This window comes from Pantherophis guttatus, chromosome 3 (genome assembly GCF_059756535.1).
Source record: "Pantherophis guttatus breed Tessera chromosome 3, ASM5975653v1, whole genome shotgun sequence".
Lineage (NCBI taxonomy): Eukaryota > Metazoa > Chordata > Lepidosauria > Squamata > Colubridae > Pantherophis > Pantherophis guttatus.
The window spans coordinates 120,321,320-120,340,644 of NC_142065.1; the positions used below are offsets into that span (position 1 = coordinate 120,321,320).

The window sequence follows — 19,325 nt, forward strand, 5'->3', positions numbered from 1 at the left end:
GGAATTTGCCCTGAGATTCAGAGGCTTAAAAGAAAATAGCCGTGAAAATCTAAAAGACATTTGTGCTAATGCTATAGCAGAGATACTTAATGAAAGTTCAGAACATGTGGCTTTTCAAATTGACAAAATTTATAGGGTCAATTCCTGGCTGGCAAGACAAAGGCAGCTACCAAGAGATGTGATGATTTACTTTACAACTAGGAGAATCAGAAATGATATCTTGCAAGCTTCATACAAGAATAAGATCCAAGTGTCTGGACAGGAATTGGTGGTTTTGAAAGAGATTCCCCCTAAAATGTTAAGAGGTAGAAAGGACTTTGGCTTTTTGGTGAATGAATTGAGAAACCGGCAAATGCAGTACAGATGGGATGTCCCATATGGTTTAATAGTGACCCACGGCGGGGAAAGACATCGTTTAAACACAGTTTGGAAGGCAAAGGACTTTTATGTCAAAGTCTTAAAGGCTGGACATCCACCTTCGCCAGGGGGGAGCAGAAAACAAATGGAGATGATACAACAAGAAAAAGATGGAGGGCAGATACAAACTTATGCTGAAGTTGCAGCTGGAGGAATCAATTTGGAAGAAGATCCATTGCAGAGTGGGGGTCCACCACCAACTCTTGAGCCACTTAAGAAGATAGAGTTACCAAGAGAACAACAACTGACAAGAGCAACTTATAAAAAACAATTGATGCAACAGTCTCAAGACTCAACTCAAGAAATCCAGAAAACAGAAGCAGTGGGTGGGGCTAGGCTGAAGAATAAGATGGAGGAAGATGTTCAGCTGATGCTTTTAAAGCTTTGAGGAGCCAAAGATGGCAACTAAATTTTTATCCTGGAACGTCAACGGTTTAAACTCACCACAAAAAAGGAAAAAAGTATTTCAATACTTGAAACAATTTAAGAACGATGTTATTTGTTTGCAAGAAACGCATATTAAATTTTCAGATCAAAAATATTTGATAAATTCGAGACTAGATACACATTTTGTGGCATCAGCACCAGAGAAGAAAAATGGTTTAGTCATATACGTCACAAGAGGATTATCAGCTAATCTAGTTGAGGCAGATGCTCAAGGCAGATATATTGCAATTGAACTATTAACACAGAATGGGAAAATGCTTTTAATTGGAATATATGCACCTAATCAACAGCAAGAAATTTTTTTTAAATTTTTACACACTAAAATTATACAATGAGATTATAAATCTTTAATGCTGATGGGTGATTGGAATGGTGTAATAGACACACAGAAAGATAAAAAAAGCTTATCTAAGTTATCTACACGTGCTAAACTGCCTAAATCTTTTTTTGATATGTTGGAAGATATGGAATTGAGAGATATTTGGCGAGAAAGGAATGCTGTGGAAAGAGACTTTACCTTTTTTTCCGATAGACATCAATCCTTTTCTAGGATTGATTTCATATTAACTACAAATGATTTCTTTTCTAGGGTGAAGAAGACGAAAATATGCCCAAGAACGTTAACTGATCATAGTCCGGTATGGGTGGAGTTGGAACAGGAGAGGGGAGAAAGGAGGTCTTGGAGGTTAAATGAAAATTTATTTAGATATGAAGAAAATGTGAAAGAGCTTAAAAAACAAATGAAAGAATTTTTTGTTAATAATATGCATAAAGGTACCTCCATGGAAATGGTATAGGATGCAAGTAAGGCTTACATGAGGGGAACATTAATTTATTTGAATAATAAATATAGATTAAAACAACAAAAGAAGCGGAAAGAGATAGAGGAGGAAATAAAAAAGAAAGAACAATTACTTATATTTAATCCAGGAGACAAAAAGGTAAAAGAGGCAATAAATATTCTACGAGAGCAATTTAATATGCTAATGGCTGACCAAGTGGCAACTAGTTTACAATATGCTAAACATAATACATTTTGCAATGCCAATAAGCCAGGTAGATGGTTGGCTTACATGATGAGGAAAAAACAAAAATCACGAGCTATTGGTAAGACAGAATTTAGAGGTAAGGAAGTTTATCAATAGAGTATGATTAAAAAGGCATTTTTGGATTTTTACACAAAGTTATATGCTGGTGATCCAATTCAAGGTATAGATGTAGATAAATATTTAAAGGAAGAGGATATTCCTGAATTAACTTTAGAACAGAGGGAAAGATTGAACCAGCCAATAACCTCTGAGGAAATTATTGGAGCAATTAAGCAGTTAAAAGTAGGTAAAGCTCCGGGAACAGATGGACTAACAGCTGTTTACTATAAGAAGTTACAGTCTGAAATGGTAGAACCGCTTAAAGTTTTATTTTATAAAATTCAATTAGGAGGAGGAGTTCCACCCTCTTGGAGAACAGCTTTTGTCTCATTGATGCCGAAGAAAGATCAAAATTGTACAAAGCCGGAAAACTTTAGGCCAATTTCATTGTTGAATACTGATTACAAGGTTTTTGCTAAGATATTAGCTAATAGACTAATGCCAGTTATGCAACAAATAATTCATAATGATCAGTCAGGGTTTATAAAAGGGTGAGAAATGAAATATAATGTTAGACAAATTGTGAACTTGTTGGAATATCTGGAAAAAAACAACCAAGTCTCTGCAGCGTTCATATTTTTGGACGCAGAGAAGGCATTTGATCGATTGAATTGGCAATTTTTGTTTAAAATATTAGAAAATATGCACTTTGGGGAGTATTTTATACAATCAATTAGAGCAATATACCAGGAGCAAACAGCACAAATAATAGTTAACGGAGGTTTAACAGAGGCTTTTAAAATTGAGAAAGGAACAAGGCAGGGTTGTCCCCTATCTCCATTTTTGTTTATTTTGACTTTGGAAGTGTTGTTGAATAAGATACGTGATTCTAATAAATTGAAGGGAATTGTAATTAGGCAGCAAGATTACAGATTAAGAGCGTTTGCAGATGACCTGGTTGTTACTTTATCTCAACCAATAGAGTCGGTTCCACACATATTGGATATAATAGGTCAATATGGAAAGGTATCAGGATTTAAAGTTAACCAACACAAGACAAAGATGATAACTAAAAATATGTCTGTATCTCAAAGAGAAGACTTAGGAAGATTAACAGGGTTTGAAATAGTTAAAAAGGTTAAATATTTAGGAGTATATATTGCAGCCTCAAATACAAAATTATTCAAAAATAACTATGAAGTTCTTTGGCAAAAAGTGCAGAAGGAAATGGAGAATTGGAAAAAGTTACAATTATCTCTACTAGGAAGAATAGCAGCAATTAAAATGAATGTGCTACCCAGGTTTTTATTTCTGTTTCAAATGATACCAGTCCTTAAGAAAGATGGGAATTTGAAAGAATGGCAGAAAGAGGTTAATACTTTTATCTGGGCTGGGAAAAAACCAAGAATAAAATTGAAAATTATAAAAGATGTACGTGAACATCTTTTATATGAAGATGTAGGAGGTCTTAAAATGCCTAATTTAAGATTGTACTATGAAGCAGCAGTTTTGTCACAAATTAGTGATTGGTTTAACTTAACTGAAGGGAGAATCTTAAATTTGGAGGGTTATGATTTGTTATATGGATGGCATGCTTACTTGTTATATGATAAAAAAGTGGATAAAGTGTTTAAAGCTCATATACTTAGAAATGCTTTGTTGAGGGTTTGGAAGAAGTATCAATATAAGATAAACTATAAGGTACCTATATGGGCAAATCCTAGACATGCAATTGAAAATATAAGTATAGAACAAAAACAGGAGGTGATTACTTATAAAGACCTCCTTGTCATGGAAAGGGGTAAATTGCAATTGAAATCTTTAGAGATATTGAAAGGAGAAGGTATAATCTATACTTGGTTTCAGTATGGTCAACTCCAAGCTAGATGGAAGGAAGATCAAAAAACTGGTTTTATGCAGCATGAGGAAAATTTGGTAAAGCAGATTAGAGATCAAAGTCAAATGCATATTAAAAGGTTGTACAATGTATTATTGGAAATAGATTCAGAAACAGAATTGGTTAAGGATTGTATGATAAAATGGGCACAAAACTTCCAGGAACCAGTGATGATGGATACATGGGAAAAGATATGGGTTAGAAATGTCAAATTTACACAAGCACAAAACTTTAAGGGAAAATTTTTATAAAATGTTTTATAGATGGCATTTAGATGCTAAAAAGTTATCATGTATGTATCCTAATGTGAAAGCTAAATGTTGGAGATGTGATTGTGATGATGCAACTTATTATCATATATGGTGGACTTGTAAGAAAATCAAAGCATTTTGGATAAAGATTTGGTGGGTGATGCAGAATATCCTGAAAAGAAGATTGAAATTTACTCTGCAATTGTTTTTATTGGGTATAACAATGGATTGTACAGTATCAGAGACTAAATTGATTTTAAACCTAATAACAGCAGCAAGATTGTTGATAGCGCAACATTGGAAGAAAGACTTCTTGCCTAATATTGAGGAGTGGATATTGAAAGTTGCTAATTTAGCTGAAATGGCAAAAATTTCAGCATATCTGAAGGATTATACTCAAGAAAGATATATGCTGGAATGGAGCAGATGGATTGATTATATTCAAAATAAGTATCAGACTAGAAAATATCAAATAGCTTATGAGTGAATGTTAAATCTTAAAATTATGTTACTTGTGGAGTTAAGGTGTCAAGGGGGGGTTTGTTAGTTTAATTGTTAATTGAAATACCTTGTATTTTGCTCTGGGAAGTCGGGGGGGAGGGGGGACAGGGGTTGGTGGGGGTGGGTGGGTGGGAAAAGGGGTTGGGGAAAATTGTTGTTTTTCTTTAAAAAAACTTTTCAATAATAAATAGATACAAAAAAAATAAATTGTCTTTCTTCTGTTGTTTTTCCTTGTTTTTCTTTGCTAAGTATGCTATTGTCAGGCCTCTTATATAGGCTTTTGCCGTGTCCCATAAGTTCTGGAGGGAAGTTTGCTCTTTAATATTAATCTCAAAAAATATTTTCATTTCTTTTTCTATCATTTGTAGATAGTCCTTGTCTTTCAAAATCTCAGTATCTCTTCTTCTTCCGATAGCCTTTCCAGATTATTTTTACCGGATTGTGGTCTGCCCAAATATTTGTCATTATTTCTATTTCTTCTAAGTCTTTCCTAAGATCCGTAGTCATCCAGGCCATATCTATTCTGGACCAGGATGAGTGTGGATTGGAGTAAAAGGTATACTGTTTTTTTTCTTTGTTTATTTCCCTCCAGGCGTCCTGGAAGCATAGTTCTTGCGCCATTTCCTTAAAAGTATCTGGGAGGGTCTTTTTCCTAGTTTTATTTTTCTTGGTACTCCAATAGTCTTTTTCTGTGTCTGAGATTGCATTGAAGTCACCTATAATATAAATGTTTCCACAGTCCAGATCTTTTACTTTGTTGTGTATATTTTTGAAGAAGGCACGTTGATTCTCATTTGGTGCGTAAATCGAAATCAATAATATTGTTTTTAATTCCGTTTGTAATTCAATCATTAAAACTCTTCCCTCCTCGTCTGCATATATCTGTTTTGATTTTAAATGTTTCTTAATGTAAACTGCAATGCCTCTTTTCTTTTGTTCTGCTAGTGAAGTGTAAAGATTTCCTAATCTTGTATTTTCTAATATCTGTTGGTGTTGTTTTTTGATATGGACTTCCTGTAGGTTTATTATATCCATCTCCAATTTTTGTAATTTGGTAAATGTCCGGGTTTTTTTAGTTGGGGCATTTAACCCATTTATATTAATCGAAATCATTTTTATTTCCTGTTCCATTTTTCTTCCTATTTATTTGTTGTCTTAGTTTCCTTGTGTTTCTTGTTATTCTTTGCATTTTTCCCCTTGCTCCTTCTTTCTCCAGTCTTTCTTTCTCCAGTCTTCTCTTTTCCTCTTGTTCCTCTTCTATTTCTTCTATGGATTGTTCCTCTTGGCTCTTATTCTCTGGTTCTTCTCTGGGTTCTTGATCTCCTTCCAGGACAAAGTGTTGGTCAAAGAATTCCTGGGCTCCTTCCAGACTATCTATCTTAAATTTCTTGTGCTGCCACAAGATTAAGATGCCCTCTGGTAACAGCCAATGGAACATCACTTTGTGTTTGTTTAGTTGTGTTGTGAGGAAGCTGTAGTTTTTCCTCTGGTCCCTTACACGTCTCGGGATTTGTTTCAGTGTTATTATTTCTTTCCCTTTGTAGAAGATTGCGTCCTCTCTCATTTTTCAATATATCTCCTCTTTTATCGTTTTCTTTGTAAATCAGACATGCACTTCCTTTGGGAGTTTGTATGCACCCTGTAAACTTCATCGATCTCCCTTCTTATGTCATCTTTATCTCTCTGTATTGTTTCAGCAAAGATCTCCGTCATAGTCTCTCCCAAGTCTTCCTCTTTGGTTTCTGTTATATTCTGGAACCTTAAATAGAATGATGCCTTTTCCATTTCCAGGTAGGTAAGTAAGTCTTCGAGCTCTCGATTACTTGCTATTTGCTGTTGTTCCAGCATTTCTACTTTCTTGACCATCTGTTTCTTTTTGAATTCTGTCTTTTGAATCCTTTGTTCGTTTTTGGCAATGTTTTGCTGAATCCTTTCTATCTTGTCATCCATTTTCTTTATGTTGCCATTTATCTTTCCCACATCGGATTTCAAATCATCGTGATTTCTTTTTGTCTCCTCATGGTTATTAGCAATCATTTCTTGGGTCTTATTCATCGACTCCTGTATCATTGCCAAGATTGACTGAATATTTTGTATACTAGAGATAGAGCCCATCTTTTCTTTTTTTGTTCCAAGCATGGTTTCTATAGATCTCTGTTGGGCAGGGGATGCTGTAAGGGAGGCTTGATTTGAAATTATTTTCTTATTCGCCTTAGTTATGGTGGTTTTTTGAAACGCTGAGGGCCGTTTGCCAAGGAGCCAATCCTCAGGCAACCTGATCCAGAACAGTCCATTATTGTCCATGCTGATGCCAGCGACGTGGCCATCGCAGCAGTTCCAGAAGAATGCTGATGAGAACTTGCAATCCTGCACATACACCTCCAAAAAATTGACAGAGACCGAGAGGAGATGGGTCGTGTGGGAGAAGGAAACCTACATGGTCCATTGGGCTCTATTGAACTGATGACACTTTCTTTTTCTTTTTTGAATTTTTTTTATTTTTAAACGTAACAAAACATAAAAACAACTATCATTCAATACAATCACAGAAAGTGTGTCGATCGGTTCAGATTCTTTTGTGCTTAATCCCATATCCAAGATTACAAATCATTTAATTTCTCTTATTTGACAATTTTATATATCCCTTTATATTATTATTCTCATTTAGCAATTATTTAACAAAGGCTTATCTCCCATATGAAAACATTTAAATATTTTGTCATTACCTTAATTTCATATTTTATACTTCATCTCCATGCTTTATTATCTAGCTATTGATAAAACAAATCCCATATCAAATAGTATTGTTTGTCTTCCTGTTCTCTAATTTCAAATGTCAATTTACTCATTTCAGCACATTCCATAATTTTCTTAATAACTTCATCATCAGTATGTATTTTCTCTTTTTCCAATTTTTAGCAAATACAATTCTAGCCGCTGTTAAAACATTCAGAATTAAACATCTCAATTCTTTATTATACATTTCTGGTAAAATCCCTAATAAAAATATCTCTGGTTTAAAGTCAGTGTGTTTCTTTGTCATTTTTTCTAACCATGTGTAGATTTTAGTCCAATATCTTTTAGCTTCTGCACATGTCCACCACATATGGTAATATGATCCTGGAATCTGATGACATTTCCAACATTTCTCCGATTTATTCTTGAACATTCTGGTTATTCTCGTCGGGGGTAGATGCCACCTGTAAAACATCTTATACAAATTATCCTTATATGCTGTAGACATTGTCATTTTATAATTTTGCAACCACAATTTTTGCCATTTCTCTAAATCAATTCCATGGCCAAAATTTTTCCTCCATGCTATCATTGTTTCTTTAACTTGTTCTTTTTCCAGTTTTACTTCTGATAAATAACCATATAATTTTTTAATTACATAGTCATCAAAACCCATTTAAGATCTTATCTAAATTAGTCATAACATCATAAAAACCTTATTTAAAATCTTCTTCATATCTAGAACGTATTTGCAGATAAGAAAACCAATCCATCTTAAAACATTGTTCTTCCAGTTCTTGCTTCGATTTAAGTTCTCCCTTTTCATCCATTAATTCACTATATTTAACAATTTGCTCCCTTCTAAATATTACTGAATATGAAAATGCTTCAATCGTTGATACCCAGACTGGAATTTTCAAATAGTGTTGTTTTTTAATCTTCTCCCAATTTAATAACAAAGCCTCATGTATATGATGTCTTTTAAAATTCCCCTGTATTTTTGTCCTTTATACCATAAAAAAGTATGCCACCCCATCAACAAATCATGACCTTCTAAATTCAGTAATCTAGTATTTCTTAACATTATCCATTCTTTGATCCACATCAAACTTGTCGCTTGATAATAAAGTTCCCAATTAGGTAGACCAAACCCCCCTCTCATTCTAGCGTCTTGTAATAACTTTAATTTTATCCTCGCCTTCTGCAAATGCTTGCAATTTGTATTCTTCTTTTCGAATTTTCATTCCTTTTATCTCTTGTTCTTCTCTGATACTTCTATTTAGCACTTCTAGTGTTAATATAAACAACAGAGGGGACAATGGACAACCTTGTTTGGTACCTTTTTTTATCTCAATAGAGTCTGTCAATTCTCCATTTATCATTACTGTTTCCATTTGTTTATGATATATAGCTTCTATTGCCTGAATAAATTTTCTGCCAAAACCCATCTGTTCCATTTGGAGCAACATAAAATGCCAATTTACATTATCAAAAGCTTTCTGTGCATCTAAAAATATCAAAGCCATTTGCTTTTCAGGGTGGGCTTCATAGTATTCCAAAGTGTCCAGAATTATTCTCATATTATCTCTAATTTGTCTTTTTGGCAGAAACCCATTTTGATCTGAATGTATAAAATTATTTAAATATCTCTTGAGTCTTTCTGCCAATATTGAAGCAAAAATTTTATAGTCAGAATTTAGCAGGGACATAGGTCTATAATTTTTGATTTGTTGAGAGTCTGTATCCTCCTTAGGAATCAATGTAATATATGCCTCAGACCATGATTTGGGTATTTCCTTCTTAGTCATCATGTCATTCATAACTTCTAGAAATGGGAAACTCAAAGATTCCTGCAATGTCCTATAATATTCCGCTGGCAAACCATCTGACCCTGGTGCCTTTCCATTCTTTTGTTTCTTAATTGCTTCATTTAATTCGATCATTGTTATGTTTCCCTCTAGCATCTCCTCAATATCTTTAGGAATCTTAGGTAAATTTGCATTTTGAAGATATCGTATCACATTTTCTTCCTCTATCTTTTCTTTCTCATACAATTGTCTATAATAGTCCTGTATATTTTTTTTTCTTTATTTCTGAATTTACTTTGTCCTTGGTCATCGATTAATTGTATTATTTTTCTTGATTCTCTCTCTTTTTTCAACTTATATGCTAACCATCTTCCTGGTTTATTAGCATTCTCGAAGTAGTTCTGTTTAGTGCTTCTAATTTTTTGAGCTAATTCCTCTTTCACCAGTAAATCCATTTTATGTTTTATTGTATCCATTGTCACTTTAGCATCTTTTTTATGTGGACATTTCTGAAGTTCTTTTTCAAATCTCTTGTAGTCATCTTCCAATATTGTATATGTTTGTCTTTTCTTAACATTTTTTTCCTTGTATAATCCATTATCAAACTTCTAGCATAGGCCTTCAATGTATCCCAAAGATTTTGCATTGATGTATCTTCTTTCCTATTCTCCTTGAAGAAAAAAGCCAATTCTCTCTCCATTTTCTGAATAAAGTTATCACTTAACAGGAACAAAAGAAAAAAAATAATAGAAGAAGATTTCACTTTCTTCTGCAGTGCTTCTGCCCAAACATTAACAAATCTCTCATTCTGCCTTTGACTCCTACTTCTGATAGTTCCCCGAAGAGCATCTGAGTAAACAATACAGATAGTTCCAACTTCCTCAGATGTGCTTCCAACTATTTTATCAACAAGAGAGTTCAGAGTCCTTGAGATGTAGCAACAATATAATACAATTGTTTCAACTTGCTACTTAAATAAAAAAACAACAACAAAGTTTCCAGTCCAGTAGATGGCAATATTACACACTCTCCTGTCTTCCCCCTAATATAATCCAAAAGTTCTTTGTCAGTAAAATAGCAAATAGAAATTTAAAATAATCTTCAGAAAAGTAAAAAGAAAAATTAAATCCCAAATGAAAAATATTTTGAATAAAAGGCACAAGGTTTTAAAAATGTAAAGCTCTCAATTCTGTCAATCCTTTTCAGTCCAGTCCCGGTCAAAAACAAAACAAAGATTTATAACTCCACCAGTGTAAATAATTTGAGAATAAAAAATAACTCCAGCTTAATTTCGCCGCTTAATTTCCTTCTATCTCCAATTTAATTTCCACTTCAATCTCAGGGTGTTCTTTATATTGATTTAAATCAAAAATCTCTCACCGCATTGACTCACTGTCCTTCTATTCTTCTTCCGGAGTTGTCCCAACTTCAGCAGCTACTATGGCTGCCACCCCACTCTTAGAAAAAGGGCTTCTCCTGGATCAACCAGGGACTTTGTGGTGTCCCTGGGATCGTCAGGATGTGCCCTCCACTATCACAGTCAAAACAAGACTGTGAGGTCCAATGAGGACCGTCCAACAGCGGTGATTTCGGCAGCGATCCTGGAGCCCAGGAATCCGCCGACCGTTCCGTTGCGACGTCAGCTCCTCCTAATGAAAACACTTTCTTGAAGGCAGTCACATTCTGTTTGAAGTGTGGATTGACCATAAGAACTTAGAGGTGCTCAAGACTCCACAAAGGCTTCCTCCAAACCAAGTTTGCTGGGCACAGTACTTGAAATGGTTCTATTTCGAGCTAAAGTACTTGCAGGACTACCTCCTACCGGCCTCCCACTGCCCAGTATGGTCACATAGGACTGCCCTCCTCCGGGTCCCATTGGCCAGACAGTGTCGACTGGTGGCCCTCAGGATGAGGGCGTTCTCTGTGGTCGCACCGACCCTCTGAAATGGTTTACCCACTGAGCTCCGGACAGCCCCCGACCTCCACACCTTCCGCGCTGACCTAAAGACATGGCTCTTTCAGCAAATTCCCTGATCTGCCGTGCATTTTAATTTGGGGCATTTGGGGTTTTTAAATCGGATTTTAACATTTTAATTCTATTTATTGTTGGGTTGTTTTATTCTGTGAGCTGCCCTGAGTTCCTCAGGAGAAGGGTGGCATATAAATAGGATAATAAAAATAAAATAAAGTACATCCCGGGGGGGGGGAACCTCCTGGCAGATGCCCTATCGCGCAAGCCACAGTACAATAGCAAACACGAGGAAGTGGTTCACACCATGATTCCCCCCTCCTAACCTACCTTGCAAGCCATGACCCATGGGCAAGGTAGGAGACAGGGGGCTACAAGCGAAGGTATGGTGACCCAAACCTAAGAGATGAACTGCCAGCTGACCTGTGGTACAATGACAACAAGGAGGCACAGACCATAAAGGATGGACTAGCCTGGAAAGGCTCAAAGTTGTACGTGCCTATAAGTCTGCGACTCCAAATTCTTCGGCAGAGTCACAACTCTAAGCAGGCATGGCACTTTGGCTACTTAAAAACCCTGCATCTCCCCCTCCCTCCTCTTCCACTGCAGGGCCACCACAAAGCTCCTTCCCACCAAAGCCACACAGGGCAGGGAAGGGGTGGAGCCAGAAGGCGACAGCGGGCGAGGTGGAGTGGCTCCACCAACCACTACTGGCAAAGAGGTTCTGGCAGGCTGGTGGCAGGGGAAGCTGCTCCGGAGGTCATAGATCTGGGCTGACTTTTCCCACTCCAGCCAGGAGCAGCCCAGCAGGGTGACTGAGAACAGCACAGCCAGGAGGGCAAAGAGCCCCCACGAGGCCAGCAGCAGCAGCAGGTGCAGCAAGCCCAGCATCATATATTTGATACAAAATAACTGAAAACATGTTCTCCAAATAAATGGAGATTCATGAAAAAATAGCATCTCCCCTTCCACTTAGTCTATTAATATTAAGTTTAATTGTATTAATAGTCCCTGTGCCTTACTGTTTCTTCTGTCTTTGTGTGCACTGCAGGATATCTGGCTTTTTTGCTCCATAAATTATTTTCAAACTGTGTCTAAGTATTTGATGAAATTAGCAACTCATGGATAAGTGAATGTTATATTTCTATTTTATTAACAACAGATGTTTATTAGGACTAAATGCTTTTTTCTATATTTAAAAATGTACATTAAAATCCTCCTCAATTTTTTCTGGTTTACTCAAAGGGTACAGAACAAAAAGTTCTGCACTGCTGGCCAAGGCAAGATTTCTTGGCTTCTGACTGTCATGGTCCAGGACTCAAACTCTGAATGAGCTGCTCCAGCTGAACCTGTGGAGTATTAGCCTCAGGAGACATCAAGCCATGAATCACTTGATCAAACACAGATATCATTAGAACAGTTGGAGCAGTCAGATGATGAGGAATGGCTGCCAAGCCCTCACACTCGATGAATGGAGCAGAGAGTAGAACAAAGATGCTGAATGCTCAGGGAGAAACTATTTTAATTTAAGATAGCTGGCTTCAGCATGATTTAAGAGGCAGCCTGATCCCTGTTTCTCCATTGGAAACAACTGTCTGATTTCCTGCTTAGTGTGTAGTTTTTGTGAAATCTGATCTTTGGACTGACTGACAAACCTGCCTTGGCTCCTGAATTTCAGGCTTCTCTTCTATGAGTTCTCCTTATTGCTACTCAGCACACAAAATGCTTGTGCAGTAGTTAAAAGTAGCTATCAGACAGTTAGTAGTGATCTAAACTTCCTACCAGAAGTTGCTTCCTCTCCAAAACCAAAAGCCTTTTTCTAATTTGCTCTATAAAGGTTAATTCATTTTTAAAAAATGATTTATTTTGGCAGGATGTATTTTGGAGAATGTAGAAGCTAGCTAGCCTTAAATTTAATGGGATGGAATGGGGCGAAACTTAAAAGAAAGCCTCTTTTTAAAACAGAAAGAGAGGTCTATTATTTAATATCTGTCCATATATATATACAGTCAGGTCCATAAATATTGGGACATCGACACAATTCTAACATCTTTGGCTCTATACACCACCACAATGGAGTTGGAATGAAACAAACACAATGTGCGTTAACTACAGACTGTCAGCTTTAATTTGAGGGTATGTACATCCAACTCAGGTGAACGGTGTACGACTTACAGCAGTTTGCATATGTGCCTCCCACTTGTTAAGGGACCAAAAGTAATGGGACAGAATAATAATCATAAATCAAACTTTCCCTTCTTAATACTTGGTTGCAAATCCTTTGTAGTCAATCACAGCCTGAAGTCTGGAACACATAGACATCACCAGACGCTGGGTTTCATCCCTGGTGATGCTCTGCCAGGCCTCTACTGCAACTGTCTTCAGTTCCTGCTTGTTCTTGGGGCATTTTCCCTTCAGTTTTGTCTTCAGCAAGTGAAATGCATGCTCAATGGGATTCAGGTCAGGTGATTGACTTGGCCATTGCATAACATTCCACTTCTGTCCCTTCAAAAACTCTTTGGTTGCTTTTGCAGTATGCTTTGGGTCATTGTCCATCTGCACTGTGAAGCGCCGTCCAATGAGTTCTGCAGCATTTGGCTGAATGTGAGCAGATAATATTGCCCGAAACACTTCAGAATTCATCCTGCTGCTTTTGTCAGCAGTCACATTATCAATAAATACAAGAAAACCAGTTCCATTGGCAGCCATACATGCCCACACTGTGACACTACCACCACCATGCTTCACTGATGAGATGGTATGCTTAGAATCATGAGCAGTTCCTTTCCTTCTCCATACTCTTCTCTTCCCATCACTCTGGTACAAGTTGATCTTGGTCTCACCTGTCCATAGGATCTTGTTCCAGAACTGTGAAGGCTTTGTTAGATGTTGTTTGGCAAACTCTAATCTGGCCTTCCTGTTTTTGAGGCTCACCAATGGTTTACATCTTGTGGTGAACCCTCTGTATTCACTCTGGTGAAGTCTTCTCTTGACTGTTGACTTTGACACACGTACACCTACCTCCTGGAGTGTTCTTGATCTGGCCAACTGTTGTGAAGGGTGTTTTCTTCACCAGGGAAAGAATTCTTCGGTCATCCACCACACTTGTTTTCCATGGTCTCCCAGGTCTTTTGGTGTTGCTGAGCTCACCGGTGCATTCCTTCTTTTTGAGAATGTTTCAAACAGTTGTTTTGGCCACGCCTAATGTTCTTGCTATCTCTCTGATGGGTTTGTTTTGTTTCTTCAGCCTAATGATGGCTTGCTTCACTGATAGTGACAGCTCTTTGGATCTCATCTTGAGAGTTGACAGCAACAGATTCCAAATGCAAATAGCACACTTGAAATGAACTCTGGGCCTTTTATCTGCACATTGTAATTGGGGTAATGAGGGAATATCACACACCTGGCCATGAAACATCTGAGAAGCCAATTGTCCCATTACTTTTGGTCCCTTAACAAGTGGGAGGCACATATACAAACTGCTGTAAGTCCTACACTGTTACCTGAGTTGGATGTACAAACCCTCAAATTAAAGCTGACAGTCTGCAGTTAACGCACATTGTGTTTGTTTCATTCCAACTTCATTGTGGTGGTGTATAGAGCCAAAGATGTTAGAATTGTGTCGATGTCCCAATATTTATGGACCTGACTGTGTATACATATACACACACACACACACACACACACACACACACACAATATACATACATACATACATACATACATACATACATTCATACATACACACACACACTAGTAGGCAGTAGTGCTTTAATGCCAGTTTTTCCAAAACAAATTGGAAGAATTAGGCCCCCATTTGGGGAAAGTGTTTGTTTGAGCGGAAAGAAATATTCTTTTGAACAATTAAAAGAGGACTGATTTGAAAAGCAAGGGAACAGGAACAGGAAACTAATCCTTTTTCTCAAGCCGTCACACTGAGTCAAATCTGAAAATAAAGGTGCTATAGCAGTTATCTCGAAGGGAGACAAGAAAATCAAGGCTCACTACCACTTCCGCATGGAATCTTATTGTCCTTTACCTTAAATTTGTTGTTTTGTTCTTCTGACAGATCACTGTCAGATCACAGCAATTGCATCCAGAATGGCTTCTTCTATGATACATGTTCCTTGAATGACTGCTACTGTTTTGCTCCAAAATTCCATAATGCTAAGTGACAGTTACATAGAAGTGACCAGTCTTTTTTGTTGTTTGGCTCTGACAATTAAAAAGTAACATTCTGAAAAAGCAACTTCCAATCAAAGCAAGTAAAACAGAACACCCAGAACCCCTTTTACCCAGAACAATAGTATTTGGAATGGTATACAAAACAAAGAAACCCTATTTTGATTTGACTCCTTGAACAAAGCATCCAAATCATGTTTTGGTTAAAGCATGGACAATATAAACCATCTGTTTCAAGTACATTTTTACAAATCCCTGAATTTATTACAATAAATTATTACAAGAGCCTGGTGGCGCAGTGGACTAAATACTGTTAAAGTAGCACTTAGTTGCCAGCTGCCTGCAAGTTCAAATCTCACCAGGCTCAAGGTTGACTCAGCCTTCCATCCTTTCGAGGTAGGTAAAATGAGGACCCAGATTGTGGGGGCAATAAACTGACTTTGTATAAAAAAGAACACCGCTTAGGGGGGTCCGAAAGCCCTACTAAGCAGGTATATACAAAAGTATGAAGGCTATTGCTTAATGCATTGTAAGCCGCCCTGAGTCTCCGGAGAAGGGCGGCATATAAATCGAACCAATAAACAATAAATAAATAAATAAATAAATATTCAGTTTGTTTTTTTAATAAAACAGATAAAAATGATGAGATATAGCTCAAGAACATGACAAAACATATTAGCAAAACTGCATTGGAAAATATGTTAAATATATTTATAGCAGCATTAACAGAAGGCTGAGATAAAGGCTGTTTTCCCTGACATAGTTAGGGAAAATTAGGACAAAAGCATATTTTAAATTTAAGGAAAAATTACTGAAAGGAAAATGATACTCTGCAAATTTATTAAACAAGCTCTGAATAAACATCCAGCTAAATATGACATACACACAATGCACATTACTGTAATCCAAAATGTGATTTATGTGGCTTAGTATGTTGAGTTCAGTTACTGTAATTTATTAAATAAAAAATGATTAAGTATGCTACTGTAAACCATAATGTGATTTGTTGAAGTATTGGCTTAGTAAAGTGTGTGACCAAACCATTGTGACTTAACAATGGTTTATGGCTTGATATCTCTTATTTAATGAATCATGCCTGAATAATTTAACACAATGTATAAACCAGACCCAGCATACCATAACACAAACTAGCATAAATATGAGATGAACCAGCGTGAACTTCCAAGACTGCATTCATTTACTGCCCGTATAACTTGTTAGCTGCAAAACACAAGGAAAGCAGAGGGGTGGAACGGGTGTGATTGCAGGACACGCTTCGCGGTGTTATACCAATGTTGGGGAGCGACTGTCTTAACTGAATATACAATGTTTTTTATATGGGAACCAGTGAAGGAGCTGTTGTTTTGACAGAAAAGAAAAAAGCTTGTGTATTTTTATCGGCATATAAGGTGAATTTGCGGGTAAACAGAAGCGTAGACAAAACCCAAACGTGCCACGCTCTAAACTAGCCGTCATCTATCGATCCCTACTACGCATGTCTCGACTGAACAGGAACAAAGGACCGTTATGCCGTCCGTTAAAGCTGTTGCCTAATACGCATGCGTAGCTGGTTTTTGCACTAGTTAAAATGGCGGCGCCCGTGGATCTTGAGTTGAAAAAGGTAAAGAAAATGAAAAATAGGGCTGGGAGTTTCCTGAAAGTAAGAGGAATTTGGAAGTTAGGGTGGTTGTTGCCCATTATCAGAAGAGTTCGTTTGGGTTTTGGTGGTTGGTGTTGCCTCTAGAGAGGGTCTTCTAGGAATTTTAGGCACTTATGCATTAAGAATATCAGACTTCTTAATATTTAATAGATTATTCTTGGTTGATCCTTCGAGTCGAGTGCGATGCCTTGTGATTTCATAGAATATCACCAAATTCTTCTTGATGGGTTCATGTGATCCCTCTCCTCAAGTTGGCGAATGGTCTCTACGAATTTTTCATACCTGTTTCCCTTCCCCCAGCAATATATATTTGGAAGCATTTTATCTATGAATGGAATTATGGCAACAATTTATTTCTCATATGATTCATTTTCTATTTAAGCTAGTGTCATTGCCTGTTTGAGAATGTTTAAGAAGAACGTTTTGGAAGAAATTTAAATCTTTTGGCTATAAATTTCGTTTTGTATCAAATTTTGAAAATAAAAGGGGGAAAGCATATTTAATTCTATTTCAAAACTTGTCAGGTGATAATCAAATTTAAATTAGGTTACTTTGTTTTGTATCTATATAGCAAACGTATAGCTGTAGACGTTTTGGGGAGGTGTTGAGATATGTTTTAACATTCACATATTTAATCCTACAGAGATTGTATCAAACATAAAAATAAATTTAAAATCTGTAGTATTTCAAATCAAACCAAGCTAACTTGTCCCAAAATGTAATTCTAACAGTTTCAATATCAAACCAGGGCACATTTATAGTACCGGTCACCTAATGAATCTTTCAGCCTGGATCAAACTCTCTCAAATTATTGTAATAAATTATAATACTTATCACCTTTCTGCAGGAAAAATATAAGGTGATTATACTTCTGATTTCATCTGTCCTTTAGGCTGCATGGACAAGCACATTAGTTAACTGTGACTTACAAAACTTTTCATATCTTTTTAAATGTTAATATATTACCCAATTTGAATCTTCAGGATCTGCTTTTTTATGTGGAAGAAATAAATTAAACCATCATAGCAAGTAAAAATCTCCACAGATTGATAAAGCTCATTGAGTCCATACATAACTGGAGGATATAAAGCTGTTTATACATTGCACTAAAAATAATATGGTTTTTGCTTGGTACATTGTATGAATCAGTTATAAAGGAGTTTGTAGAATGTAGAGCAAATGTACAGCAGAATGCGTAGTACTCACCATTAGCTTGCAGAATTGTTTTTACAATTATATAATGCATGGTAAATATTCTTACCGGTAAACTATATCCTCAAAGCTGTGATGCAGGCCCTGGTGGGCAATTCCCATTTTTTCACACCATTATCTGAATTATTTAACCTGATTAAAAAAGTGTTATACCAGTTTACTATTTGATGATTGGAATATATTTGTTTCTCGCTTCTAGATATAATTAAAAATACATGCATATTCGTTTTCACCCCGTGTTGTTACTGGTTTTTTTCTTTAATATTTTTTGATGTTTGGTGCATATTTTGCATGTTTCTTTAATTTATCTGATGTTTAAATATACAGTACATGCTGTAGGGATTGCAGTAGGGAGAAAAGAGGTCTGCTCTATTGCCGTTTTTAACCATGGTGTCAGCTGCTACTCATGCATTAGACTTTCTGAAGTTATCCTGGCTTTTCTCTTTTAATAAATGACTAGTTAGATAGCTGCTAAAAAAATGAAAATATGCATTACAGGTGGTCCTCGATTTACAGCAGTTCATTTAATGACCATTCAAAGTTACAAAGGCACTAAAAAAAGTGACTTGTGACCATTTTTCACACTTACAATTATTGCAGTATTCCCCCTGGTCATGTGATCAAAATTCAGATGCTTGGCAAGTGACTCATATTTATGACAGCTGCAATGTCTCAGGATCATGTGATCACCTTTTGCGATTTTCTGACAAGCAAAGTAAATGGGGAAGCCAGATTCACTTTACTGATTTAACAACTGCAATGATTTACTTAAAAACTGTGGCAAGCAAGGTTGTTAAAAAGGGGGCAAAATTCATTTAACAAAGTGAGTTTTTCATTTAGCAACAGAAATTTTGGGCTCAATTGTGGTTGTAGGTCAAGGACAACCTATATAAAGAGACAGAGGTTTTTGTGAAGAATGAAGACTCACAGATTCTTTTTTTTTTTTTTTAAAAAGCTACATTTGTATTGTTTTCCATGTCAGGCATTTTCTGAACTTCAAGCTAAGGTCATTGAAACCCAACAAAAGGTGAAACTGGCAGATATACAAATAGATCAGCTGAACAGAACAAAAAAGCATGCACATCTTACAGACACAGAGATCATGACTTTGGCTGAAGAAACGAGGATGTATGAAGGTATAGGACGAATGTAAGTAA

The 19,325-nt window shown here is 36.4% G+C and overlaps 1 protein-coding gene across 5 annotated transcripts in view; it reads left to right on the forward strand.

Annotated features, from left to right (window-relative positions):
* Positions 1-16,406: 16,406 nt before the first annotated feature.
* PFDN1 (prefoldin subunit 1) overlaps positions 16,407-19,325 on the forward strand; it is a 58,499-nt gene continuing 55,580 nt past the window's right edge. For 2 of the 5 annotated variants that reach the window (XM_034411670.3, XM_087891233.1), the window contains exons 1-2: positions 16,407-16,917; positions 19,151-19,317. In XM_034411670.3, the coding sequence (XP_034267561.1) occupies positions 16,885-16,917; positions 19,151-19,317 (200 nt within the window). In that variant the 5' untranslated portion in view covers positions 16,407-16,884. Of the gene's footprint in view, positions 16,957-19,123; positions 19,318-19,325 lie in introns of all 5 variants that reach the window. The other 3 variants (XM_087891232.1, XM_060691073.2, XM_060691072.2) reach the window with 3 other exon arrangements.